General features: G+C 59.9%; 1 protein-coding gene across 1 annotated transcript in view; it reads left to right on the top strand.

Moving 5' to 3' along the window:
- The window catches only part of KDM4B (lysine demethylase 4B), a 133,396-nt gene that overhangs the window by 30,135 nt on the left and 76,699 nt on the right, over positions 1–26,562 (top strand). The window contains 3 exon segments of the mRNA XM_080799416.1: positions 16,598–16,763; positions 22,120–22,295; positions 22,823–22,937. Coding sequence (XP_080655542.1) covers positions 16,623–16,763; positions 22,120–22,295; positions 22,823–22,937 — 432 coding nt within the window. The 5' untranslated portion in view covers positions 16,598–16,622.

Genomic DNA, 26,562 nt, shown 5'->3' with positions numbered 1-26,562 from the left:
GGTCACACGCATGGCCCTTTTCTGCCCCAGAGCCCCGTCCGGAACCCTGTCACGCATTTAGTTTCAAGTCTCTCCTGACTCCTCCGGGCTGGGACCGTTTCGAGGTCTTTCCTGATCGTTTGTGACCTTGACGCTTTTGGAGAGCAGAGGTCAGGGATCTTGCGGAATGTCCCTCCACTTGGCTCTGTCCGGTGTTTTCTTGGGATCAGAGGAAGGTGACGCAGTTTGGGGCCAACTGCCTTCTCCGTGCAGGATGTTGGTGTGTTTCTCTGCTGGTGATGTCAGGCTCGATCCCATGGTTATGGAGGAGCCGGCCAGGAGCCTCCACTGGAAAGTTACGAATGTTCCCTTTGGGGACTGTGCAAATACCTTGTTTCCTCTCAAACGTTTGCCTGTCCCTTGCAGCGCCCGTCTGTGGGTCTTCCCTGCCGTAGTTGTTACTGTGATGCTCCCACCGCGACTCTCCAGCAGCCTCGCTGCTTCTCCATATTCTGATGAGAATTCCTCTGTGGAAGAGGGCAGGCCCTTCTCCCTCGTTTATGGTGTGTTTCATTTTGCGTCGGTGAAGACTTTCGCGTATTTGTTATGTCCTGGGGCTTATGGTCTAGTACAATCACGATTGATTCTGTTTCCTGAATTGTCCTTGCTTTGGTCATTGGGCATGCCTTCTTGGGGGTCCCGTGTCCTTCCTTCATGATCGCATCCCCTGGGAAGGGTTGCCCTTTGGGGCTCGTGGCTGTAGAAGAGCAGGCAGACAGTAAGCCCTAATGGGTCAGGTCGCTGTGTGAGTAGGGTGAGGGCTCCTTTCCCGTCTGGTCCAGAGGCTGCCCGCTCAGCCCTCTGCCTCTCAGAACGCCACGTGCAGCTCCAGGGCAAGAGTGGGCAGTGTGGTCTAGTGGGGGCCAGCCCTCCGAACCCACCCCGAGGGTCAGCCTTGGGGATCTGAGAGCTGATAGGGCCAGGGGACTGGACTACCTCACCCAGGGTGGGGAAGCCAAGCCTGCGGGGTCCCCGGAGATGCCACCAGGTGGTGGCAGTTCCTCATGGCGCGGCCTTTAGGTACAGCTGGCTCGTCCCCTGTTTCCTGCTGCTGCTGCTTCCTGGCCCCACCTGCCTGCCCTTTGCAGAGGCCGCTTTGCACGCCGCTTCAGCGCCTGCCTGCTCGCAGTGGGCCCGTTGGAACAACTACATCTTCTAATGGCCAGATTGAGCCTCTTCAAGAGAGAAAATGGTCAGACTGTGCCTTTTAGGGGCCTCGATGTCTGATGTCTCAGGCCTTCACTGGAGGCTCTCACCTTGCTGCAACCGGACTCCCCTCCCGGGTTCTATTCTTAGCGCCCCAGATTTCCCAGGACCCACAGTGAGGTCAGCGGCTGGGCCGGGCCAGCCTGGGCAGTGGGAGGCATCAAACCCAGCCTGCCTGGGCCTTTTTCTTTTGTTTTCTTTTTAAAAATTACTGAGACTTTATTTAAAAAAAAAAAAAAGAAAAACCATTTTGGATTTGCAAAGAAATTGAGCGTGTCTTACCCCCCACCCCCCGCCCCCCACTGAATCTCTGCTGGGCTCTTCCATCGGGCTGGGACCCTGTCGCCGTTAACGGACCCGTGTCGATACACTCTCAGTAAGCAAACTCCACAATTTATTCCGATTTTCTCAGTTTCCCCCAGTGTCCCTTTTCCGTCTCAGGACCCTGTCCCAGGCTCCCATGTGACAGAGTCGTCACGTCTCCTTGGGCTCCTCCGGGCTGGGACTGTTGTTTCTCAGACTTCCTGGTTTTTGGTGCCCCTTGACAGTGGCGCGGGGGACGGGGCAGGGATCTGGTAGGAAGCCCCTTCCCTGGATTTGTCTGGGGCTTTTCTCACGGTGAGACCTGGGCGGGGGGAATGGGTTTGGGGAGGAAGACCCCTGAGTCAAGTGACCTTCTCCTGACGCCATCTCAGGGGACGGCTTGTCACTGCGGATGTTGGCCTTGGTCCCCTGGCTGAGGTGGGCCGTCAGGTGTCGCCCCTGCGAAGTCATTCTTCCCAGTTTCCATGGTGTTCTATTTGGGGGGAAGTCACCGTGCCTGGCCCACACTTCGGGGCCCTTTGATCCCTCAGCGCCGGACTGCTTTGTGCCCAGTGGGCCTGTGGCTGTGTCTGAGGCCAGGCCCTGGCATCCCAGAGCCGCCTGGGTGGGTGGCAGCCAGTCGTGGAGGCGGGTGCCGTGGAGGCGCCTCTTGTCCACTGTGGACATGGGTCAGAGTGGATGGAGGCCTCACTTTGGGCTCTGGCCCAGGAATTGGGGTCAGTGCTCTTGGCCCCCAGAGCACGAGGGCCGAAGGACTCACGGGATTGGTGGCTGGCAGCCCTGGGGAGCAGCAGACCGAGGTTTGTCCAGCTGAGGGGCCCAGGCCCTGGTGGTCTCTCTGTCTTTCCGGCCATGTGCTGGTAGGGGCGGCTCATGCCCGGCGTGGGAACAGCCCCCACAGGGACAGTTCCGAGTGATGAGGGAGACCCGGGATCCCATCAACACAGGAGCAAAAGGCGGAGGCCTGCAGTTCGTTGGAGCCTGTACCGTCCGTGGACATGGAAGGACCCTTCAGCCCCCCTGAAATCCAGGAAATGCACCTCGAAGCTGCCGCATTAGTCCCCCCTGTGCTGTTGGAACCAATCGTAGACTTAGTGACTTAAAACAGCACCCAGTGATGATCTCGGATCTGGAGGCCAGAAGCCGGACCTGGGTCTCCCTGGGCTGCTACCGTCAGGGGGTGGGCAGGGCGGGCTCCCCCTGGAGGCTCGGGGCGGCGTCCCGTTCCCTGCCTGATGGCCCATTCCTCCGTCTGTGCGGTGTGTCCCTGTGACCTCTGCTGGTGTTGTCGTGTCTCTTTCTCTGACTCTGAGCCTCCTGCTCCACTCTTGTGGGGACATAGGGCCCCCTAGATAATCTGGGATCCTCTTCCCATCTCGGGGTCCTTCACTTAATCCCCCTGCGGAGTCCCTTTTGTTGTGGAAGGGGGCGTGGCCACAGATGGGCTTAGGACCTGGACATCTTGGGGGCTGTGACTGCCGGCCACAGCTCCTGGAAGCTTCCCCCCGTCCTCACATCCTCGGACTTCAGCCTTGCCGATGGCAGGTGCCCGCCCGGCTGTGGAGCGGGGAAGGCTTCCGCCGCACGGGTGGGAGATCTTGGCCCAGGAGCCAGTGGGAGAGCCCCCAGCCGTTCACCCCGCCCAGAAGGTGTGCGCAGCCCGGGGTCCAGCAATCCCACAGCTTGCTGTTGTCGTTCAAACCAGGGCCTGACCTTTTAAAAGACAGTGAGATCTGTTTAATGGGGTCATGCCCAGGAATTTTAAAAACCAGAGAAAAATAAGAGAAAATTCCAGCCTACATCGCACGCCGTGAGGGGTGTGGGTGAAGCTAGCGTTATGTGGAGAAAGTGTGCGAAACTGCATTTAATGAAGCCACAGCCCGCGGGGGGAGCTGCCCTGCCCGGGGAGACGGGCCGTGGGGGGGCACTGGTGTCCCGGATGGCAGGCTTGTGAAGGCGCAGAGTGGGGGTGGGGCTGGGGACAGGTGGGGGCTGGGAGGGTGGGAGAGTCAAGGTAGTGGCCACAGCCTGGACCGTCAGGAGTCTTAGGGTTACACCCAAAGTTGGGAGTCTTGTCCTGCATCCGTTCAATCAGTGTTGGGGGTCTCTATGCCCACCTGCAAAGTCAGCGGTTGGGACCCTGCCCCCCGTGGGATCTTGGCTCTTTGCTGCCCCTGCTCTGCTCTCTCCGCGTGCTCTCTGTCTGCTGGGGGCGCGGGTGGTGGCCGCTGGGCATGGGTGTTGTCCCTGTGAGACTCCTCCTTGGAGGGTTGCCTTTCTGGCTGTGGGGCTTTGGAGGAGGCAGAACTTCTCATAAACCTCCCAGAGGCTGCCCGTACTTTAAGGTTTCCAGAAGCTTCTTTGGTTTAATTTGATTGTTTCGAGGAGCCTCTCACTTCCTCTGCTACTGATTTTTAGGAGCTGAGCTTAAAATGGGCAGTCACGGGAGGACTTTAATGGGAAAAGTGCTTATAGCTATGGATTTTAGTGTTCTTGCAAATTGGCAAGGAATTGGAAACGTCTAAGTGAAGGCGACGTCCTTGGGCTACGCACAGCTGTTCGGAGTGGAATCTGGACTTAAGGTTTAAAGATTTCATTTATTTATTTGACAGAGAGAGATCACAGTAGACAGAGAGGCAGGCAGAGAGAGAGAGAGGGAAGCAGGCTCCTGCTGAGCAGAGAGTCCAATGCGGGACTCGATCCCAGGACCCTGAGATCATGACCTGAGCCGAAGGCAGCGGCTCAACCCACTGAGCCACCCAGGCGCCCTGGACTTAAGGTTTAAACATGCGGTTTAAAGTGGAATCTGGACTTGAGGTTTAAAAGTGCGTTTAGTTAATCGCGCTTTTATTTTGCATTTTAGGAACCGTCACTGTTGCTGGGACCTGATAAGGAACCCGTGCCAGTTCCCGGGGCACCTCTCCTCCCGGCCTTGGCTACAACCGGTCTCCGAAGTAAGTTCTCGGGCCCCTGGGCCCAGGTGGCTGCAGGAGAGCAGGGCGCTGCCGGCCACAGCCCCTCCCAGGCCTGCCCACGCCCTGCTGGGAGACGGTGGCTCCTGTTTGGTCCCGAGTTTACGGGTGTCCAGGGTCCAGGCCGAGGAGCCTAGAAGCCCGTCCAGGGTTTGTTCTGTGGGCTGTTTCTTCTCCAGTCCACGCGTTCACGTTTGTGCTCTGGTCCTTCAGCGTCTGATGCCTGGGCCACACTTGACATTGTGCATTTTGGGGGATGCTGGGATTACCCAGCTTGAGCGGCCTCATCTGTGTCACGCGGAACAGGTGGGACAGTGCTTCTGGGCTCATCGAAGGGCATATTCACCCCGTCCCCGTGCCCTACAGGAAATGGTGACTCGTCACAATAGAGTGGTGCCCGGGAGCTTTAGGAATGGAGAATTATGGGGCGCCTGGGTGGCTCAGATGGCTAAGCGTCTGCCTTCGGCTCAGGTCATGATCCCAGGGTCCTGGGGTCGAGTCCCACATCAGGCTCCTCGCTGGGTGGGGAGCCTGCTTCTCCCTCTGCCCGCTCTGCCTGCTGTCCCCCCTGCTTGTGTGCGTTCACTTGCTCCCTCTCATACATAAAATCTTTAAAAAAAAAAAAAAAAAAAAAAGAAAGGAGAACTGTTTTTGAAATACCTTTGAAAGAATCCTGTTGCCCAGAGGCTCTGGGCTTTAAAGCTTTCTACTTCCTCCAGTACTTTTCTTTTTTTGTTTTTTAAAAGATTTTATTTATTTGTCAGAGAGAGAGAGTGCGTGCATACACACAGGCGGGGGTTGCTGCAGGCAGAGGGGGAAACAGGCTCCCCACTGAGCAGGGACCCTGATGTGGGACTTGATCCCAGGACTCTGGGATCATGACCTGAGCTGAAGGCAGACACTTAGCCGACCGAGCCCCCCAGGTGCCCCCACTCCCCGTACTTTCCTAATAAATAGGGGGACAAAGGGTTTTAAGGAGGTGGCCTCTGATGGTGGTTCAAGGCTGTGGCTCCTAAGAAGACAGGGCACGGCCTAATCACCTCCCAGCTCACATCCACGGAGCAGGGTTGAGGGGGTGGCAGTGACCTGTGTGGAGGATTGGTCAGTGTGAGATGAACAGTCCTGTATGCTCCCTGGCCATTTCACGTTGGCTGTTCCCAGTGGTCTGAGAATCGTGTTCAGGGTTGATCTCCAAGGCCACAAGGCCCATAGGACTAAGCATGGGCTGGATAGTGGCTTTCTCTTTTTTGCTATGATTTCGGACTTCGGGGAAATGGACAGTGGGATTCAGGTGCCCCTTTAGAAGGGGTGAAGTAGAGATTTTGTTTCTTAAAGGGTAAACTTTGGATGTCTGGTTCTGGGGTCAGCAAACTGGTCTACAGACCAATCTGGCCCACTGCTTGTTTTTGTAAATAAAGTTTTATCAGCATACAGCGTTCATTGACATGTCGTCTCTGTCAGCTTCCTCCTCACGATAGTAGAACGGAATGAGCAGTTGTGACAGAGACAGTGTGACCTGCCAAGCCAAGAGTGTTTACTGTGTCCTGTTGAGAAAAGCTGCACCTTCCTTAACCTGGGCTCGCTTGTTGCTCGCTGGGGCTGGGTGATTTGGAAACGGTTTCTTCTCTGTCTACTAAGATATTGATTGCTTTTACCCTTCAAAGTTGTGCTTCGTTGTGGGGCGTCTGGGTGGCTCAGTGGGTTAAAGCCTCTGCCTTCAGCTCAGGTCATGATCCCAGGGTGCTGGGATCGAGCCCCGCATCGGCTCTCTGCTCAGCAGGGAGCCTGCTTCCCCTTCCCTCTCTGCCTGCCTCTCTGCCTATTTGTGATCTCTGTCGAATAAATAAATAATCTTTTTTTTTTTTTTTTAATTTATTTATTTGTTAGAGAGAGAGAGCGAGCACAGGCAGAGAGTGGTAGGCAGAGGCAGACGGAGAAGCAGGCTCCCCGCCGAGCAAGGAGCCCGATGTAGGACTCGATCCCAGGACGCTGGGATCATGACCCGAGCCGAAGGCAGCCGCTCAACCAACTGAGCCACCCAGGCGCCCCGAATAAATAAATAATCTTAAAAAAAAAAAAAAAAAAAGTTGTGCTTTGTTGTGAGGCAACCAGATCTCTAGAACTTGCCTGTCCTCTTTGCACCCAGATCAGTGGGACAAGTTCTGTGAGCATAGCTTCCCCACGTGGCTAGATTAACCTTTAGTGGTGCCTTGCTGCATTCATCCTGACCTGTCCTCTCCCACAATCAGTCCTTTCTACAGCTGAAGAAACGGGGCGCCACAACTGGAAGGTGTGAGAAGGTTCTCTGGCAGAGCGGGGGAGACGTGAATAAAGCGACTGACTCCTTCTCCAAAAGGCCTGGGGCCTTCAAGGAGATCGGAGTCCTTGAGACAAACCGGACCGGTCCACTGTGGCCTGGCAGGTCCCCAGTAGGCTGCTGCGGACTCTAAAAAAAATTCATTCTTACGCAGATGTAATTCGCATATCATAATAGTCACCCTTTATGGGGCACCTGGGTGGCTCAGTGGGTTAAAGCCTCTGCCTTTGGCTCAGGTCATGATCCCAGGGTCCTGGGATGGAGCCCCGCATTGGGCTCTCTGCTCAGCAGGGAGCCTGCTTCCCCCCCCACCACTTGTGGTCTCTGTCTGTCAAATAAATAAATAAAATCTTAAAAAAAAAAAAGTCACCCTTTAAAGTATACAGTTCAGTGATTTTTAGTATGTTTGCACAGATCTGCAACTGTCATCACCACCACCTAATTCCAGAATATTTTATCACCCCAAGAAACTTTGCATCTTGTAACGTGTGATGTACAGGAAGCAGTCACCCCTCCCCCATCCCCAGCCCCCAGCCCCCCGTGAGCCCCCATCCCGTCCGTGGAGGAGCCTGTTGTGGGTGTGTCACACACATGCACTCACACCCCCTGTGGCCTTCTGTGTCTGTGTCTGAGTCGTGGACTTCGGGTCTGTCCCCGGGGCTGCGCGTGCGAGGGCCTCGCTTCTGTTCACGGCCGCGGGACGTGTGTGTGTGGGAGGGACACGCTCTGTGTAGCTGTTCATCCGTCAGTGGACTCTGAGGTTGCGGTGGACATTCACGTACAAGTTGCTGTGCGGACGTATGGTTTGGTTTTCTGGGGGGGACGCCTCGTGTGGAGCTGCTGGGTCACGGGGTCCCCCTCTGCATCACCTTCTGAGTTAGTGGCGCCCTGCTTCTGCAGGCTGTCCCGGGTCCCGTTCCCCCAGTGCCCACGTGGAGCTGCAGGGCGAGGTTGTCTGCGGGAGTCACACGTGCGGGCACAGCTCCTGTTGACCGGGTCCCTGCCTCTGGCTCCCCACCCCCCCAGCGGGTCTAACACTGTGGCCTGAGGAGGGCGCTCTTCCCTCTCGGTGGCCCGGGGCACTGTCCACGCCTGTGTAGACTGCAGGGACACCAGGGGTTGTGGGCTTGTTTATGTTCCGTCCCGTTTCCGATTTTCTAGAAAGTGCTTCCGTCTGAGCGAGCTTGGGCAGCTGGGCTCATCTCCCCGAGGTGGACCCCGCGGCAGCAGCCTCCAGGTTGGGGCGATGTGACGACCGTTCCTTCTTTCTCTGCGTGATGGGTTTTTCCCACGGCACCTGCAGCAGACTGAACAATGTCCCCGAAGGGGCCCGCAGCCCACTCCCGGGGACCTGGGACCGCGTTCCCTCGCACGGTAAAAAGGTCTTGGCATCTGGGATGATGTGACGGCTCCCAAGATGGGAGATGTTACTGGATCATCTGGGGCCCGGATGTCGACACAAGGGTCAGTACGACAGGGAGGCGGAGGGTGGGAGTCGGAGAGATGGGCGGACCATGCTCTGTGGGCGGTGAGGATGCTGGGGCTGGGGTAGGTGTGGGCCCGGGACGCGGGGCCTCTGGCCGTGGGAAAAGGCAGGGGAGCTGCGGAAGAACGCAGCCCACGTGCGATCCGGGACAGCCTTCTGGCCTCCAAAGGAAAGTTAATAAAGTTCGGAGGTTTGAAGCCATTAGTTTGTCATGGTTTGTCATTGCCAACCACAGAACTGAGTGCACGGGGTGATGGGTGATTCTTCCTTTGGGGTTTTCGGACTTTGTGTGACTCTCACATCCGCATGAGGCTAGTCCTCGGCCTGTTGCCCGTGGCTCCCCGCCTGTTTGGTGCCACGAGAACCTGGTCCAGCGATGTTGCCTTCCTCGTGGCTCCGGACCTTGCCTTTCTTACTTGGCCCTGGCTGCCTGTGTTCCTGCCTCTGGGAGACGCTCTGCCTGCTCTGTCCCCTTCTGTCTCTGTGACCATCTCAGGCCGGCCAAGTCGGTGGGAGCGAGCCCGAGCAGGTCTGGTGTCCTCCCCGGGCTGCGCCCAGTCCTTCCGCCCATGGCCTGCCCTCGTGGGCTGTCCTCCTGGGCCCCTGCTCTCACTGGCTCATTTCTCGTGCTGCTCAGAGTGTCGGCACCCAAAGTTCCCCCAGCTGGGGCTCCACGGGCCAGGGAGCAGAAGCAGAGGCTTCGTGACACTGGGGTCAGCAGGTGGTGTCCCCCCCCCCCACCCGCCGTGCGGTCTCCACGAGTCAGGGATTGTGCCCGTGCCTTGTGGAGAACCTGGGGTGTACCAGGTGCTCCTGGTGGAGGAGGAGGACACAGAGGGTGTCGTACTCTTGTCTCTCCTGCTGTGCCCCGACCCCATGCAGAGCTGCTCTTGGGTCACAGCCCGCGCAGCTGGCGGGGTGATGGGGGATGGGGGGGCCTTGTGTCACCTCTGCAGTAGGTTCTGGGTCGATCCCTGGTGAAGGAGTGGGGGCCCCTCCTGGGACCTACTCCTGCTCTGGGGCCCCTCTGCTGTCATCCCCTGTTGGGAGCCGTGCTTTGCTGGCAGAAGTCATACGGAGGTGGGCCAGGGAGCCCGTGGCTGGGCTGGGAGCTTTGAGCTTCATCTGATGGCCAGACCACCTGGCACGGGGACTGGCGGGACTGGCGGGGCAGGCAGAGGTGAGGGCCCGGGATAGAGAGCTAGGGGAGAGATGCCCCCTCGGGGCAGGGGATGGGCCTCGCCGAGAAGGACTGGGGTCCCCAGGGAACTTTCAGACCTCGTGTCGTGGGGCCCCTAATACTTTTCAAGATAAGTGGATTTAAATATCTCTCAAGGTTATCCTTCCCTCATGGTTAACCTTCCTCGTAAGCTTACATTTGCTCCGAGGACGTGCTTTCCCACATACTGAATGTCAAAGCCTCAAAGCTGCCGGTTCCACTCATTCAGTTTCTGGAAAATGTCTGCTGCTGGGCCCCATCATCTCTTGGGGTCAGTCTCTGAGCCCATCTGTCAGAAAAGCAGGCTGACTCCAGGGCAGGGCAGCCCTCTCATCCCCGACTCTGGTTCCCATAGGCACGGACAGAGCGTGTGCTTGTTGAGGGGCTGTCCCCTGGCAGGGAAGGGCCCATCCCTCAGGCACTTCTCTCCCACCCCCTGGGGGCGGCTCTTGCGGCTTGGTGCGACCCCACTGTCAGGGTCTGCGGGGCGTCTGCCCCGTGGTTGAAGTCCAGATACAGGCAGGGGCTTCTGCTCCTGAGGGGTTGGCTGCCTTGGGGTTGGGGGTGGGAAGGACGGCCACCCAGCCTGGCAGTGCGGTGCCCGTGGTGGTGGAGGACTCCTCAGGGTGGCCAGGGTGGTCTGTCCCCAGCTCGTGAGTCCCTGGCTTTGAAGACGATTCCGGGTCAGGTCCAGCGTGTGTGGTTTGGTAGCACAGGACGGCTTCCCTGGGCCTAGGTGACCGTGACCCAGAGAATGACCCAGACGGCAGCAGGTAGCCCCGGTCAGTCCGGCCCAGAGTCTCTGCTCTTGGGACATAACCCTGGGCTCACGATGCTTGCTCCTCTTCCGGGGTGGGGAGGGGTGACCCAGGACTGCCCAGGACAGCTGGGGTGCTGCCCCCATGCGCTGCAGCCGCATTGGTTCCAGGCGGGGCTGCAGGTGGCCAGGAGGGCGTCAGGTCAAGAAACAAACGACCTTAAAAAAATGAAGAGCTTTATTGAGATGTAGTCACGTGCTTGCAACTCACCCATCTGGGGGGTGTCCGCCGGTGGTTGCTGGTGCGCACGGGTCCCCGCTCTTAGCCTCAGAGTGAGCAGCAGAGATGGGGAGGCTTTCTAATCCTGCCCGAGGTTTTGGGGGCTGGCTCAGGCAAGTCGTAGCCAGGGAGCCCACCCAGAGGCCGCCCTTCCTGTTAAAGGGTACGCCCGGTGGACACCCCGGCTGCCTCTGCCTTCAGGATGCCGCCCCGTTTCTGCACAGGTAGTGGGGCCTGGCTCAGGTGTGGGCGAGCAGCGAGGGTGGAGGCGGGAGCCCCCAGCCGGGCCCAGGACCGGGGAGATGAGGGCTCCAGGGTCCCCGTCGTGTGAGGGGGCCTCGGCTGGTGCAGCTGAGGGAGTCTCAGGGGCCTGGGGGTGGGGAGGTCGCATGCATGGAAATCGCGAAAAGCCTTCCAGAAGCACGCTCGCCTGCTGGCTCGTGAGCTTCCTTGGCTGCTGTAACCAATGGCTGTGAACCTGGTGACTTGATCTACTTCTGGGAGGCGGTGAGTGTGAGTGAGTCCTATAGGCTAAAATCAAGGCACAGGCAGGGCAACTCCTTCCGGAGATGTTCGGGCAGAACTGATTTTCATGATTTTTTTGGCTTCAGAGGACTGCCTGCTCTCTCTGGCTTGGGGCCCCTTCCTCGGATCCATCCAGCCTCTGCTCCCCCATCACGTCTCTCCTCTCTCCCTCTTTTGGTGGTCCAGGCTCATCCCCCTCTCAGGGTCCTTAAGTCTCCTCATCTGCAAAGTCCTACCACAGTCTTATCCAAAACAACCTCTCCCACCCGCCGCGCCCTCCACCTCCCCCTCCACCTCCCCCTTCCCTGCACTTGGCTCCTCCTTCCTCGTCCTGGCGAGTTTTGTTGCTTCTGTCATCAGAACGCATCCAATGCCCTCCTCCTCACCACCGTTGTCCCTGGCTCTGCCCCTGTCCGCCGGACGGCAGGGCCTGCCAGGGCCCAGGGCAAGGGGCAGCCCCGGTGCTCCTCATTCTAAGACGGGAGAAATTCAGGAGGGCGACAGCTAAGTGTTAAAGTCGGGCTGGGACTGGCCAGCGAGGTCTTGTGCCCGCAGGGCCTGCCCTGCCTGTAGTCTCTTGCCCAAGCCATAGGGGGTTTTCTGAGGATGTAAATGGGATCTGTGTCCTTGCTCTGGACCACCAGTAGCTTCCCGGTCAGCCTACCGCAGCACACGCGTCCCCACGCGGCCTGCTTGGTCGGCTGGCCCCACTGCGCCCTGCGGTCCTCTCCTCCCTTCCCGGCCACCGCCAAAGTCCTTCCCTCTGCCTGGAATTTTATCTCGCCCCAGACCTCTGTGTGACCTGTGCCCCCTTCGCTTTCGATGTTAAATTTGGGCCAAGCACACCCCTGCTGCCCAGCGCGCCGGGGTCTGGGGGAGCAGCCAGGGTGGAGGTGTCACGTGACTTCACGCTGCCTTATCTGTCTTTGACGTTCCCGCTCGCCATTCTGTGACGTTGTCAGTCCCCGGCTTGGCAGCTTCTGGCCCCAGAGCTTAAGACCTCTTGTTCCCTGGTTGGTCGTGGTGTGGGCTCAGCCCAGGAGGATCCCCAGCACCCCAGGGGCCCTGTGCCGGGTGTGCGAGGGCCAGTGCAGAGAGGGGAGACACGCTGGCTTCGCGCCTTCCGGGCCGCTGAGCATGGAGGAGTTTCCTGTGATTGGGTCAGCGTGGGGTGGAAATGGATCCAGAGATGTTTGGAAGTAAAATCCCCTCCTTGCTCCCCTCCGAACTGTGCATCCTTTCTCCCCAGAGGACGGTCTTTCTCTTCCCAGCATGGGAGACTGAGAGAAAGGGGTCCCCGGTGGAGGGTGTGCTTGGCCGCAGCCCAGGGGGCCAGCGGGGCGGGGGTGCGAGGCCCGGCGGGCAGCTGCCAGGGAGGGCCTGGTGGGCAGCGGTGTTCGCGTCTGCCGTGCTCGCTTTAGTTGTACGTACACACGTGCAGGTGTTTTATTTTATTTTATTTTTAAAAAAAGATTTTATTTATTTGAGAGCGACGGCATGAGTGGGGAGGAGAGGGAGAAGCAGGCTTCCCGCTGAGCAGGGAGCCCGATGCGGGGCTGGATCCCAGGACCCTGGGATCGTGACATGGGCCGAAGGCAGATGCTTCACCGACTGAGCCCCCGCCCAGGCGCCCCCACATGCGTGTATTTTAACCAAGCATCTCCAAGTGCATTACAGGCGTCACAGCCGCACCTCGAAGTAATACAGCGACGTCCTAAACACGAACCACCGCCTCCTAGTGTCACCTGGCGGCCCGCCCTTGTCCACACCCGCCCCCCATCCCTGCATGTCTCTGCGGGGCATGCTGCTTCCACGCACGGGGCGCTCACATCTCTAGGGGAGGGTAGGGGAGGGGAACCCGCTCTTGTTTCTCCAAGGGCAGAACGTTCCTTTCTTTCCTGCTGCCCTCCCCCCAGCCCCCCCTCTTTCTGCAGCAGGCTTACAGAGCTCTGATTCACAGGTAGAGTTCGCCCACTTAACGCACACAGTTCCGTGGTCTCTAGTGTGTGTCCAACGTTGCGTGACCGTCCGCATGGTCAGTTTCAGAACATTTCCATCACCCCATAAAGGAACCCCAGACCTCAGCCTTCTGTGTCTGCTTCCCTCCCTGAGGGCACCGGCTCACTGTCTGTCCCCCAGGGCAGCGTGTCAGTGCCTCACTCCTATTCGTGGCCGGGTGGCTTACCTGTGATGGGGACACGCTGTGGGCATCCATCCATCCATCAGTGGACACTTGGATTGTTTCTGCCTTTTGGCTGTCACGGCCAGTGCTGCTGGGGACATGGCTGCACACGTTTTTGTGTGGATGCACATTTTTATTTCTCTTGGGCCCTTTTCGATGCATAGGATTGCTGGGTCAGCTGGTAATTCTCGGTGTGACTTTCTGGGGACCATCAGGCTGTTTTCCTCAGTGGCCACCCCATCTCCCCTGCCGCCCCCAGCTGTGTGTCTCGGTTCTGATTTCTCCACAGCCTCCCCAGCACTAGTTATTGTATATTTATTTTTGTATTTTGTTTTGTTGTTGTTTTGTTTTTGTTTTTTTGATTATGGCCTTCCCGGTGGGGGTGAAGCATCTCCCATCTCGGTTTGGGTTTGCGTGGCCTTGAAGGCTAATCCTGTGGATGGTCATTCTGTGTGCTGGTTGGCCGCGCGTGTATTTCCGTCAGAGAAATTAACCGGGCCGTTCATCTTTTCTCATCCCGTTGGGAATGCGCCTGCTCTCCAGCGTGTTACCGACCTGTGGAGAGCTCAGTGGTCTTTCCGGAGTGGCCTGCGTGGTCCGTCAGGGCGCCGCTCACTCGGTCCTCTGCCCCCGCCGTGTTTCCAGTGCACCGGGAGGTTGGCCCGGGGCTGCTGTTTGCCGAGATTCCTTTTTCATTTCTTAAGTACGTACACGTATGATTTTTATTTGCCTGCCTTCAAAAAACGTGTCAAGGGTATGGAGTGTGAGGATTATAAAACCATTTTAATTTTCTTCTTTATATTTACCTACTCAAAACCTTCATTTCCAAAGGCACAAATAAGGCAGAGGAAAAAATCACACATAATCCGCCACTGAGCTGCGTCTGGGCGATGCGGGCGGTCGGAGTGAAGCGTGTCTCACCACTGCGCATGTGCAGAAGCCCCACCTGCTGTCTTCTCATCTGCTCTCTCCACCTCCGAGACGGGAAACTCATCTCTGCGTCGTGACTTGCGATGCGCAAGGGAGCTCGTGTGGGTAGGACCCCGGACTGCCCGGGCGCCGCCTGGGACGAGCCGGTCCTGGGGACGTGGTGCGTGTACCGCACAGGGCGCCCTCTGCCCCCCACGCCACCCCCACCGTGCCAGGTGGCCGACGGGCCCAGGGGCAGCCCCCACTGGAGGTGACACTGCTTGTCCCCAGGTGCTCAGAGGAGCCTGTGCGCCCTCCCCTGTAGGCCCCACGTGAGGTAGCCTGGGAGAAGCAGCCAGCTGGCCAGGACCGGCCGGACCAGATCTGGAAGCTGTTGGGTTGGGGACTCGGGCTATGCCACCTGCCTGTGTGTGGCCTGGACACGTGATTTCCCCGGTGGCCTCTGTGAGCTGTGTGAAACGAGATGCTTGTGTGGAAGGGACGAGTCGCCCGTATCAGTCATGTACAACAGGGCTGGGGACTGTTCTGTGCTCATATGCCTGCTGCCAGCCAGCCTGGGCACCGTCTGCGGCATGCTGAGGGCTCAGGACCAGGGGCCGCGACCAGGGCGACCATATCCAGCCAGAGGCTGGTTGCTCACCCGCACAGGTTGGGTGGTAGGTGGGGTCCCCCGGGGGCTTGCTGCACTGTGTGGTGGCGGGGTGTGGGGGTGGTGGGCGTGGGCAGCCCATGGGCCGTGGGCCGAGGAAGGCCGATGAGCAGTAGCTGCGGTTTGGCCTCAGGTTCGAGCTGGTGTCCCGTGTGTCACCTGAGGTCCCTGCCTGGGGAGGTCTTGCCACCACCCCGCCCTTCTGTGGCTGCCTGCACAGCTGACAGGCCAGCTCAGGCCATGCTGATGCTCCCAAGAGTGTCAGAGTAAAGGGCATCCCCCAGGCCATGAACTCCCCCGGGACAGACACGCTGTGTGCTGCTGCCAGCTGCGGAGGCCGTAAGCGAGCCCCACAGGGTGGCATCTGGGCCGGAGGGGAGAGGCCGGGTGATTTGGGGGCTTGGGTGGGGATGCAGGTGCTGGGCCCCGGCTGCAGGCGAGGGGGCTGGGTTGGGATGGCGTGGTGGTCAGTTCCAGGGGCTGTTAGGGTTCCCGTGGGGCAGTCTTCTTGCTGGGCAACCTGGCTGTGGCCTGGGTCCTGTGATGCCCGCTGCTCTGGAGGGACGTTGGTGACAACCCCTTTCCCTTTACAACGCTGTTTCCACGGGGGTTTCCTCTGATTCCACCCAGAACTGTTGTCACACAGTGCCACGCACTCTCCCGCTTGGTGGCTGCTCCTCAGGGAGAAGCCTGGGGACTTGCTCTGTACACGGGGCAGAGGCCCATGGTGGGGTCCCAGCCCAGGACAGCGGTGGCCCCCCGTGTCCGGACCCTCAGGAGCTGTTAGTGGCGGGCAGTCTGTCATTGGAGCAGGGCCTTAGTGCTGTCCTCCTGATTCCAGCGCTGTCACTGCAGGTGGGGGATGGGGTGTTGAGGGCAGGGCCTGGAAGGGGTGCCTGGGGCCCCCAGAACCTACCCAGCAGATACCGCCGGCCTTAGCTGTGCTTTCTGGGCTCATGCTGCCCTCTAGTGCCTGCGAGGGGGAGTGCCTCAGGGAGGCTTCGGCCGCATCTTGGCGACACTGGAGCCCCCTTCCAGGGCCAGTGGACTTCCTGCCCTTTGCCCCGCTTACTGGGGTGGGGTGGGGGAGTGTCACAGGAAATTGGGTTTGGCTAATTGTCTTCGGCGCTCTCGGGTCTGTATGCCCTTGGGTTCTGACCTTTTCCAGGGGACCGTCCCCCAGAGTCGGTCCCCAAGCTCTCCCTGCTTGGGATGGGTCCCCGACTGCCTCGCTGTGTCCCCTTAACTCCTGGAACAGGAGGGGACCGCCATAGCGTGTGTGCCCTCCTCCCCAAGCGGAGCCTGTCCCCAGCCTCTCTGCGGGCTCCTGTAGTGAATCTCGGGGCGACATCTCAGCCCGGCTCTCGGCTCCTAGTGCACGCGCTGATTTGAAGCTGCCGCCGGCACACCTGGGTGAAAAGTCCCCGACCAGGAAAGCTTGTCTTTCTCGGGGCCCCGGCTTGAAATCAGCGCTCCGGCTTCCAGGGTGGCGTTGGCTCGGAGAACTAGGGCGCCTCTGTTTCTAATTAGCTGCAGCCCTCTCGGTTTTCTGTGCCAGCGCGGAGGGATGGAGTCGCCTCCCAGGCTCCTCGCCGGCCCCAGCCTCGAGGCGCGGCCCCTGCCTTTGTCTCCCGAGGCCGTGGGTATTTTTAGCAGGACCGGACGGGTGGCGGCACTGGTGCGCTCACACTCTCTTGTCCTCTCCTCGCAGGTGTGACAGCCTCTCCGCGGCAGCCATGGGGTCTGAGGATCATGGGGCCCAGAACCCGAGCTGTAAAATCATGACGTTTCGCCCAACCATGGAGGAATTTAAGGACTTCAACAAATACGTGGCCTACATCGAGTCCCAGGGAGCCCACCGGGCGGGCCTGGCCAAGGTGGGTGATGCCCCAGGCCCAGCGCCGCCTTCTACCGGCTCGGCTCTGCGTGGAACCCTGTGTCCCCAGGCCTGGCATGGCCGTGCCAGTGGTCACTGAGCCGCTCTCCTCTGGTTGTCAACGGATGTTACGGAGTTCCTCCCACGTGCCAGGCTCTCTCGTAGGCCTGGCACGCAGACATGAGCCCCGCAGCCCCTGTCCCTGTGGGGGGCCGATGGCCGGGGCCAGCCCCTGGGGGTAGTGGACCCCTAAGGCCTCGTGGCGGTGCCACACAGCGCGGCTCACCCCATGGCGGGTGGCGACAGGAGGGTGTCGGGAGTTGGGGAAGGCTTCCAGGGAGACCGGTCCCCGTGAACGGTGTCTGTTCCCGTGGCATGTCGCTTGTGAGCCTGTCTGTGCCTGTGCATGGCGTGCGAGCACACAGACAAGTGTAGCCCATGTTGCTTTTTACCGTGAACGCTTCTCGGGAAGCTGTGAGCGTGGCACTGCTCGCCCGATCGTTTGGAGGGTTTGGAACCTGCTTGTCGTGTGGTCTGGCGGCTGTCTGTGTGCCTCGCTCTTCCTCCGAGGTGCCTTGTTCTCTGTTCTTAAGATAAGAGCGAGGGGTCAAGGAACTTTTTCCACAAAGAGCCTCATGGTGGGGCCGTCTCTGTGCCCCCACTCAGCCCCGCCACCGAGGAGACCTGTGAGCCCGTAGGCGGGGCTGTGTGCCACTTAGTCTGCACTTACCGCGCACCGGAATGTGAATTTCACGGGACTTTCACTGGTCCCCAAACATTCTTGTTTTGTTGTTTTACTCTCTATTTGAAATGGAAAAAACAACACCCCGCATTCTTGGCTCACGGGGCCATACAAAAGCAGCCCGGTTGGCGATAGGCGAGGCGTGTGTCCTCCACTTCCTGCCCCTACCTGGTTTGGGTGGTTTTTTAATGGGTCTCAAGCCCTCCTTGTCACGGTTAGGTTTCTAACTAACCTTAGCCCAGGGAGATGCAGTAGGCTTCCCACCCCCATTGCCCGCCCTTGATTTTGTTCACGTACACACACCCGCATGGATACGGCGTTCCGTGGGCCAGACAGTGGGGGACCAGAGCCCCTACTGTTGTGTTAGTTGTGCTTCTCCCTTTAGACTCTGTCAGCTGGAAACCCTGGGTCCTGGGTTCTGGCGGGTTTGGGGGTTTTCTGCCTGGCTGGCCAGCGGGCAGGTGTCCATCGTCAGGGGACAGTTTTCCACCTGCTCCACCCTGTCGAGGGCCCCTGGTGTGGGGTGTGTGTTTGTGGAGGGGGCCTCCTGTTGTTGGCCTGCTTCTAGTTTTCCCGGGTTGCAGGAGCCCTTCTGTTTCTGGTTCAAGTCCCTCGTGGGAGGTGTCGCGAGTCGCTGTCCCACATGGCTCTGCCCGGGGCACTGTGAGACCCCTGCGGCTCTCACCCCAGCTCGTCTCTTCTGTCTCACTATCTGGGGCTCCTCTCTCCCGGCTGGCCCACTGGCTCTGGCCGTTTCTCGAGTTTTCCATTCACGGTGCTGTGGTGACTGCGGGCTCCGTGTCCCCTGCAACCCAGTCTCCCAGAACTATCCAGAACAGTCTCCCAGAATCATCCAGAATGCGCCTCTGCCTGCCTTTGCCCCTTCCCGCTTCATCTGTGCTGCTCCTTTGAGCCCCAGGGTTTCTGCTTTAAGTTCTAATCCCAGTGGAATCATTTTTGACTAATTTATTTGGATCGAAGGAAAGTGGACAGGATGTCTCCTGAGGCAGGAGTTTCCAACGGTCTGTTTTCCTTCCACCTTTTGTTTTGTGTGCTCCTTGTTAGCGTATTCCATGGGATTTTGTCTGTGGCTTTCTCTGGTAGCCGCCCAAGTGTGCGGGGAGGGAAGGGGCGGTGTGGGACGGGCACGGGGTTCTGTCGCACCTAGCCACAGGCTGAAGGACATTGGCGATTGCAGAGCCGTGCCGACCACACACCCACACACTTGTCCCTTCTCTCACATGGCCAGGACTGCGTGTCGGCACCCTCGAGTCCCCCGGCAGCCTCCCTGCCGCTCCGGGGGGACAGGTGGGGCTTGGCAGGCACGTGCCCAGGGCCTTGGGTAACCCCTGTTCTTTCGGATGGGGGCCCTACGCCTTCAGGGCGACTGGCCTCTTTGGAGAAGGGATGTGGTGTCCTGCTGGCCCGAGCCGGCTCTGCAGGTGCCGACATCCCCTCGCCCTGGTCTCCATCGTCTTGACCGCCCTTCTTGTGCGTTCATCTGAGTAGTGCCAGGGGCTTTCAGTTTCATCACAGCTGTGTTCCCCAGCCCCCCGCAAAAGCTCCGTGGGGCCCGGTGGAATTGGGTTTGGGGGCTATTCAGCCGGCATAGGCGGGGCCAGGGTCCGGAGTCAGAAGAGGCTCTGAGGGTATGGGGAGCCCCACTCTGGGGCTCTTGGGGTGCCCCTGTCCTGTTCCTTGGCTGCTCTGTGCACGTCCCTTCCCCCTAGGCCGGCAGCTTAGGAAGCCTTGGGGTTGGGGGAGTGAGGGAGGGGCGTGGTGCTGGGTCCTGTGGGCGGGGCCAAGGTGCTTGGGTGCAGTCCTAAGGACTGTCCCCACAGGCAGGTGGTGTCCCGGTGCCTTCTCCAGCGACCAGTCCCACCACCTGCAAAATCGCTTTGGGAGCAGGAGGTGTGGGGGTAGGGCCAGCCCCTCATTTCATTCCCTCTCATAGGGTCCCCCACACCTTCTAACCCCGCTGCTCAGATGCCCCGAGCCACCGGCCTGGTGCCACCTCCTTCACCTGGGGAGCGTGGCCTGTGCGACCCTCTCAGCCTTGGCCGAGGCATGCCCTCTGGGAGCTGGCCCGGCGCACCCCGAGGGGAGGCAGGGTGCCTCACGTGTCTGCCGGCGACAGCCTTCAGAGGTGGTCCGCCTGAGAGCCTCCCTGCAGACCCGGCTCTTGTGGAGATTCGAGGGCATCAGGCACTAGCACGGTGCTTTCCCCAAGGGCTTGGGGTCCTAGACCCACTGGACATGGCTGGCTGTCACGGGCCTTTTCTAGAACCTGCCTGGGCGTGTCCACGCGAGTGCGGTTTGTGTGCCCAAAGCATCCTTCTTGGGTTCTCAGCTGTCTACACAGCAGCGCCCATGAGTGATGGGGGAGACGGGCCGGGGAGCCTGAGGTTCCCAGGAGGGGCTGACAATTTGGGGATGATGTGTTTGCTTCATTTTGTGACCTTGGTTCTGGCCAGCTTTCGCCTAATGGAATTGGGGGGGCGAACAGGTGTGGCGGGGGAGCAGGAGGAAACACCACGGGCTTCTCTGTGAAGAGGGGGCGCCACCCGTGTGTTTCAGGAGCCGCCCAGGCTCTCAGCCTTTCTGCCCAGAACCCGTTCCTCTGGGAGAGCGTCTCCCACGCCGGAGCCACCGGCCCTCTCGTTCGTGTTTGCTGCGTTTCCCGTCTCGGGTGTGTGAGCTGACCACCTGACTCTTGAGAGTTCTCCCTCAAAATCTGAAAATTGTTGGGGTGCCTGGGTGGCTTAGTGGGTTAAAGCCTCTGCTTTCGGCTCAGGTCATGATCTCAGGGACCTGGGATCGAGCCCTGCATCGGGCTCTCCGCTCAGCGGGGAGCCTGCTTCCCTCTCTCTCTTTGCCTGCCGCGGTGCCTACTTGTGATCTCTGTCTGTCAAATACGTAAATAAAATCTTTAAAAAGAAAATTTAAGAAAATCGTCGCTTGGCAGGCTGACTCCAGCACCCCGTTGTTACGAGGCCTCCTGCTGCACAGGGACACCCCATGTGGCTTACTGCAGTTGGGGCCTTGGAGCAGGGAGAGGGCGTGTCCCCGGATAGAACCTTGACGGACCCAGCTGTGTCCCCATTTACCTTAAATCGGGGTTCCCAGATTGGGCCTTCCTGACATCGAGGTGGGTCATTCCTTTGGGGGCATTCTGGGCGCCATGGGGAGCAGCCCTCTGTCGTGACAGTCACAAATGTCCCCAGATGTGGTCCAGTGTCCTCTGGCGGCAGGGTCAGGCTGGGTGGGAGCCTCTGACTTCCGCTTCCTGCTGTTCCTCGTGCTCCAGGAGTAAATCCCCGAGTGCTGACGGTGGAGGCAGTGCCTTTCCGTTGTTTTAACTGGCAAGTGGGGAATGAGTGTTTTTATGGCCAGGCAAAGCATTTTCTTGCACTGATGTCTCTCGGGGACTCCTTGGGGACGGCAGATGAATTTCCGCCGTTCTGAAAGCTGCCGGCCACCTTGGGCGTTGACGTGGTGTTCTTGCCTTGCTGGCCCTGAGCTGCCAGAGGCCTCGGCCTCCTGAGTTCTTGGCTGCCGCACAGAAAACAGGTCAGTCTGGTTCCTTTTCCCAAAGCTACTGGGTGACCCGCTGGACATCTTGGAAGGGGAGTTGTTGTTTGCAAACGCCTTCCCAGGGCTGGGAGAGACCAGCCCTTGGCCCCAGGGGCCTCCGCAGAAGCCAGCTGGGTACCCAGGAGGCCCCCGCCCGGCCCCGAGGCCTCGCCCAGCAGAGGAGGGGAAGCAGGAGGGCAAAGAGGCCAGTCAGGTGAGCTCCATGCATACCCGGTGACCCCCACTCCGGGCAGCCCTTCCCGGAAGCCCTTCCTGCAGGCCTCTGGGGGCTCTCCTGGTGGGGGTGGTCGCCTGCGAGCCCCGCCGCCGCCGTGAAATAGCCACACTGCTCCTCGGAGTGACCTTCTTGGGTCTTGTCTCCCAGGGTTTGTGGCGTTATCACTCTCCGCCCCTGGTGTCGCACCTGCTCTTCTCTGTCCTTTGCACTTAGGACTTGTCCTCTCTCTACAGTTTCCTTGTCCTTTATGGTGTCTCATCATCTGCTCCGTCCCATGATGGAAGGCCCTCACCGATCTTTGTTGTCCAGTGTCCCTCTGGTAGCCAGAGCTGTGTTTGCCCCTTGGAGGTGTCCCGGGTGGGGGGCGGTTCTGAGCCCGGCTTGCGGTGCTGACCCCAGCCCAGCTGACTTCTACAGCCCGCGGTGTGGCCGCAGAGCGCCTGACTGGGCGAGAGCGTGGGAGCCCAGCCCCCCCCCACCTGCTTGCTCGCTTTGTGATCGCACATATATGCATGGGGGCCTGCCCCTGGGGCCTGGGGGGTCTGCTCCCAGCTCCTGGAGCCCAGGCTGAGCTGTAGAGGGCCCAGTGGGCAGCGTCGGGAGGCCAGCACAGCTGTGCTCCGGCAGGCAGTGCCCGTGGCCCCGCACAGGTCACCTGGGAGTCTGAGGAAGGGTGGAGATGGTTCCTGGTGCCTCCGCGGTGTGGGGCCCGGATGCGTGCCTGGGGAGCCGCCGTCGGTCTCCCGGGGGAGGGTGGTGTGGCCTCCTGTCTGCAGATGCCGCTGACTCCCTCTTGCCTCGCAGATCATCCCCCCAAAGGAGTGGAAGCCCAGGCAGACATATGATGACATCGATGACGTGGTCATCCCAGCGCCCATCCAGCAGGTGGTGACGGGCCAGTCAGGCCTCTTCACACAGTACAACATCCAGAAAAAGGCCATGACAGTCGGGGAGTACCGCCGCCTGGCCAACAGCGAGAAGTACGTGGCTGGGCTGGGGGGTGGGGGCTGGGGGGCGGGTGTCCGGGGTCCCTGAGGACCCTGTCTCTGAGGTGGAACCACCCCTTGAGGGCCTCTAGGCACCCTGAAGTGGGGCCCTTGGCGGCTTCTGGCTCTGGGGGTGCAGAGAGAGTGGCACACAGTGGGGACTGCCGTCCTGGCCCCCGAGACGGGGCCTGGCTTCTGGTCTGGTATTTGCAGAGCAGAGGGTGGAGGGCAACCCTCAGAGCCCGCGTCCCTCACCTGCTCCAGCGGTCCCCGGTGTGTGTTCCCACTCGGGTGCCCCAGGCCCTGGTGGCTGAAGAGATGTGACAAGTGGGTGTCCCTCCGGGGCAGGGATGGGGGGCCTACCACCCATCCGTACCCACTCAGCCCCAAATAAACGCTCTCCCAGGGCCACATCTGCGTTCTCCTGGCTGGGCTCCAAGGTGGGGGTGGAGAGCGCGTGTCCAGCTGGGCCCCGGAGGGTGGGCCCCGCGGCCATGGTCGCTGTGTCGTTCATCCGCCAGGTACTGTACCCCACGGCACCAGGACTTCGATGACCTGGAGCGCAAGTACTGGAAGAACCTGACCTTCGTGTCCCCCATCTACGGGGCGGACATCAGCGGCTCTCTGTACGACGACGTGAGTGCCCAGGGCCCCCGCCACGCGCTGGGGGACCGAGGGACGCCGTTCCCTGGGAGGCGGTGGAGGGAGAGGCGTGGGAATAGGACTTAATCTTGCAACCCAGTGCAAGATGCCACGGCCCAGTGGTGGCTCAGTGCCGCGGCCGGCTTCACTGGGTGTTCTGTCTGGGCCCTGGTGACAACCACGTGCCGAGTCTCAAGGTGAAGAAAGAAGGAATCCGGGTGTGTTTCTGATTTGCAGAATCTGTCCCGCGAGACTGTCGTCCCCCCGCCCTGATCTGAGCTCAGGCAGCCTGTAGCTGACCTCCCAGGGGCATCCTAATTCTCAGTTAGTCTGGTACTTTCCTCTCCAGTTGCTATCACTCTGTCTCCGGGGGACTCCGGAGCCCTGAGTTCTAGCCCCTGGGCTGGGCTGGGCTGCAAGGGCCCTGAGGGTACCTGGGGCAACGGAGGGGCCTCATGCTGGCCTGGGCCTGTCCAGGGGCGCAGACCAGACCCTGGTGGGGACACGACGTGGAGGCCCTACAGAGGTGCCGCTGTTCGGCTGGACGGGGGTTTGAGTGGGACCCCCACTTTTTTGGGGGACCATTTATTAATACTTATGGGGCATCTGATAATCCTGGGATGGCTCTACCAAGACCCATTGATTGCTAAGCTCTTAAGCCTGCCTCTCTCCTGCGTGTGTTTTGCCCTGGGGCTCTCCCGGGGTGGGGGGGGTCCCCAGCTGCCCTCCCTGCCGCCCCGCCCTGAGTCCTCACTCTGAAGTTTTCTGTTGCTGGATCGCTCTATCTGTTCATCCGTGCTCCTCGTGAGAGTAGCTGGGGGCACCTCCTGCGTCCTAGGCTTGGGGGGTGCTGGCGTGGGTGGGAACGAGGCCCTTCGGAAGGATCAGGACCTTCCTGAACGCATTAGGACAAGTAGTGAAACGTGTTTCCCGAAAGGTGTTGGAAAGACGTGACTATCGCGTGGGTCCCAGCAGTTTGCCCAGCTTGGGGAGCCTGTCTGACCTGTGGCCCACTGGCCTTCCAACTAGGGGGTCCCGGTTCGTGGTGGGGGCAGGTTTATTCCTCTGAGCCGGGCACCGAGGGCAGGCCTGTCAGGCTCATGGAGCTCACCCTTAAGAACCCGAGGGAGACGCCCTCGCCCTGGGAGCTCAGGGACTAAGCTGACTCGTGGCCGTGGTTTCCCCTTCCTTGGACCTCGGTTTCCCCATCCACAAGAAGGGATACGGCCGGTGTGTGGCTGTCCTCCAGCAAGCGTGTCCTGGACCGGGAGGTTTGGTTTCTCCCTGGGACCCTGCGCTCAACCACTTGGCCTTGACCCCACAACAATGGCAAGCTTGTGAGGTCGCGTGGCCTCATCCTGCCACGTGCACGCCTTGGGTGTGGCGAGGCCAGCAGGACGCAGAGGCCCTGTCAGCACAGACACATCTAACATGAGGGGCGCAGCCCAGTCTCTCACGCTGCCCCCGCATACCTCAGCTGGTGTGCAGCTCACCCCAGGGCCTCGAACTTTCCAGGACTGTGAGCGGTTGCCCTGTGTGTGGTTACAGATGCGTTCGCACCATGAGCCAGCTTGCCCTTGCGCCTGGCTCAGGGTGCAGAAATTCCCATGGCAGGCTGACTGGGGGACAGTGGGACGGCGACCCTGGGCTTTCTGGGGCCCGTCTGGGTCCATCCACCCGGGCTGTGGTTGCTGGTCCTGCCTGCCGCCTCCAGATGTCAGCGCTGCCACTGCTCCCTGTTCCTCTGCTGGTTTCGAGGGCTTCCCGGCCCCACAAGAGGGGCCCAGCTGCCCAAGCCCCCTTTCCCGTGTCAGGCCGCCAAGGACCGGAGGGACCTGTCACAGCAGCCCCAGATCAGGCCTCGCCTCTGGCCCCATTCCTGCTGGGCTCAGGGCACCTCCCTGAAGGGCTCTGGCAGGAGGCCAGCAGTGGGGGGGGGGGGTCCCTGGGTGTTGTGCCCCCTGCTCTCTGAGAGTGTGAGGAAAACGATTTTCCCGGCGACTCTGCGGAAGCCCCGTTCTTGGTGTTTGACCTTCCGTCCTCCTCCTTGCCTCGGGGAGACCTCAGGGCTCAGTGGCTGGGAGCCTTGTCCCCGTCCCCATCCCGCTGTTTGTGTACAGTCCTGGTCCTTGGCGCTCCTCACTTGGCCACGGCTGGGATGAAGCTTCGGTACTCGAGGGCCGGCACTGGGCAGCCCCGTGAGGGCCTGCGGTGCGGCTTCCCGGCCTCGGAATCGTGACTTCTAGGAGGGGATTCTGATCCCAACAGCTGCTGGGTTAGAAGAGCTGAAGTTTCTGTGTTGCGTTAGGACAAGTGGGGAAGTCACGTGCCTGTTTGTCCGAAGGGCCGTTCCTTTCCACGGAGTTCAACAAAGTTAGTGCTCGTGGGGATCGGTTGCTTCTTTGTCCGTTGTCTGACCTACTTTGTCTTTTTTTAAAGAAGCAAAATTGAGATGTAATTCACATACCACCCAGTTCCCCCACGTAGAGCTTACAATTCAGTACTTTCTACTGTATTTCACTGAGTTGTACGGCCATCACCATAATCAATTCCAGAACGTTCCATGAGCCCCCAAAGAAGCCCTTTCTCATCAGCAGTCACTCCCTCCCCCCCCCAACACCCACGAGCCCCTTTCCCATCCATGGAGGAGTCTGTTCTGGGCATGTCACACATGTGGACTCACACCCCGTGTGGCCTTCTGTGTCTGGGTCCCTCCCTGAGCGCCGTGGGCTCAGGGTCCGTCCCCAGAGCAGCATGCAGGGGCGCCTCGCTCCTGTCTGCGGCCCAGTGACCTGCCCGTGCGTGGTGGACACGTGTGCTGACCTTTCTCTTGGATCGTTTCCACTCTCTGGCCGTGGCGAGTCACATGGGTGTGAACGTGTGGACGCAAGTCTCCGTGTGGACGGATATTTTCATTGCTCTTGGGCACATCCCTAGGCCATCAACTGTGTCCTCACGTGCTAAGTCCACGTTTACCTTCCAAGGAACGGCCTGCGTCCTCCCCCGGAGCACGCCCTGTTTCCGGTCCCCCGCAGCAGAGCGCCTCCGAGGGCTCAGTTTCCTCCGCGTCCTCCCCGACGCTTGTCACGGTCTTTCTCTTTGCCCCTGCGCATCCCCGCGGGTGTGACGTCGTGTCCGCCCTGGGGTTTTGACCTGAGCCTGCCTGTGAGTTAACGACATCGAGCCTCTTTGCACGTGCTGGTAAACTGCGTTCGCTTTCTTTGAGGAGAAACATCCATGGGCCTCTTGGCCTTCTTTTTAATCAGGTTATTGTGTTTCTACTGTAGTTACGAAATCTTCGGCGAGGACATGAGTCTCTGACCTGATGGGTGACTCACGCATATTTTCTCCCCTTCTGTGGGGTTTCTTTTTCACTTTTTAAAAAAAAATTTTTTTTTGAAGATTTTATTTATTTACTTGACAGAGATCACAAGTAGGTGGAGAGGTAGGCGGGGTGGGGGGTGGGGGGCGGGAAGCAGTCTCCCTGCTGAGTAGAGAGTGCGACGTGGGGCTCGATCCCGGGACCCTGGGATCATGACCTGAGCCGAAGGCAGAGGCTTTAACCCACTGAGCCACCCAGGCACCCTTTCACTTTTTTTTTTTTTTAAGATTTTATTTT

The sequence above is a fragment of the Martes martes genome, assembly GCF_963455335.1.
Source record: "Martes martes genome assembly, chromosome: 1".
Taxonomy (NCBI): domain Eukaryota; kingdom Metazoa; phylum Chordata; class Mammalia; order Carnivora; family Mustelidae; genus Martes; species Martes martes.
The sequence above is the reverse complement of the archived record's forward strand: the minus strand, read 5'-3'. Positions and strand labels throughout refer to the sequence as shown.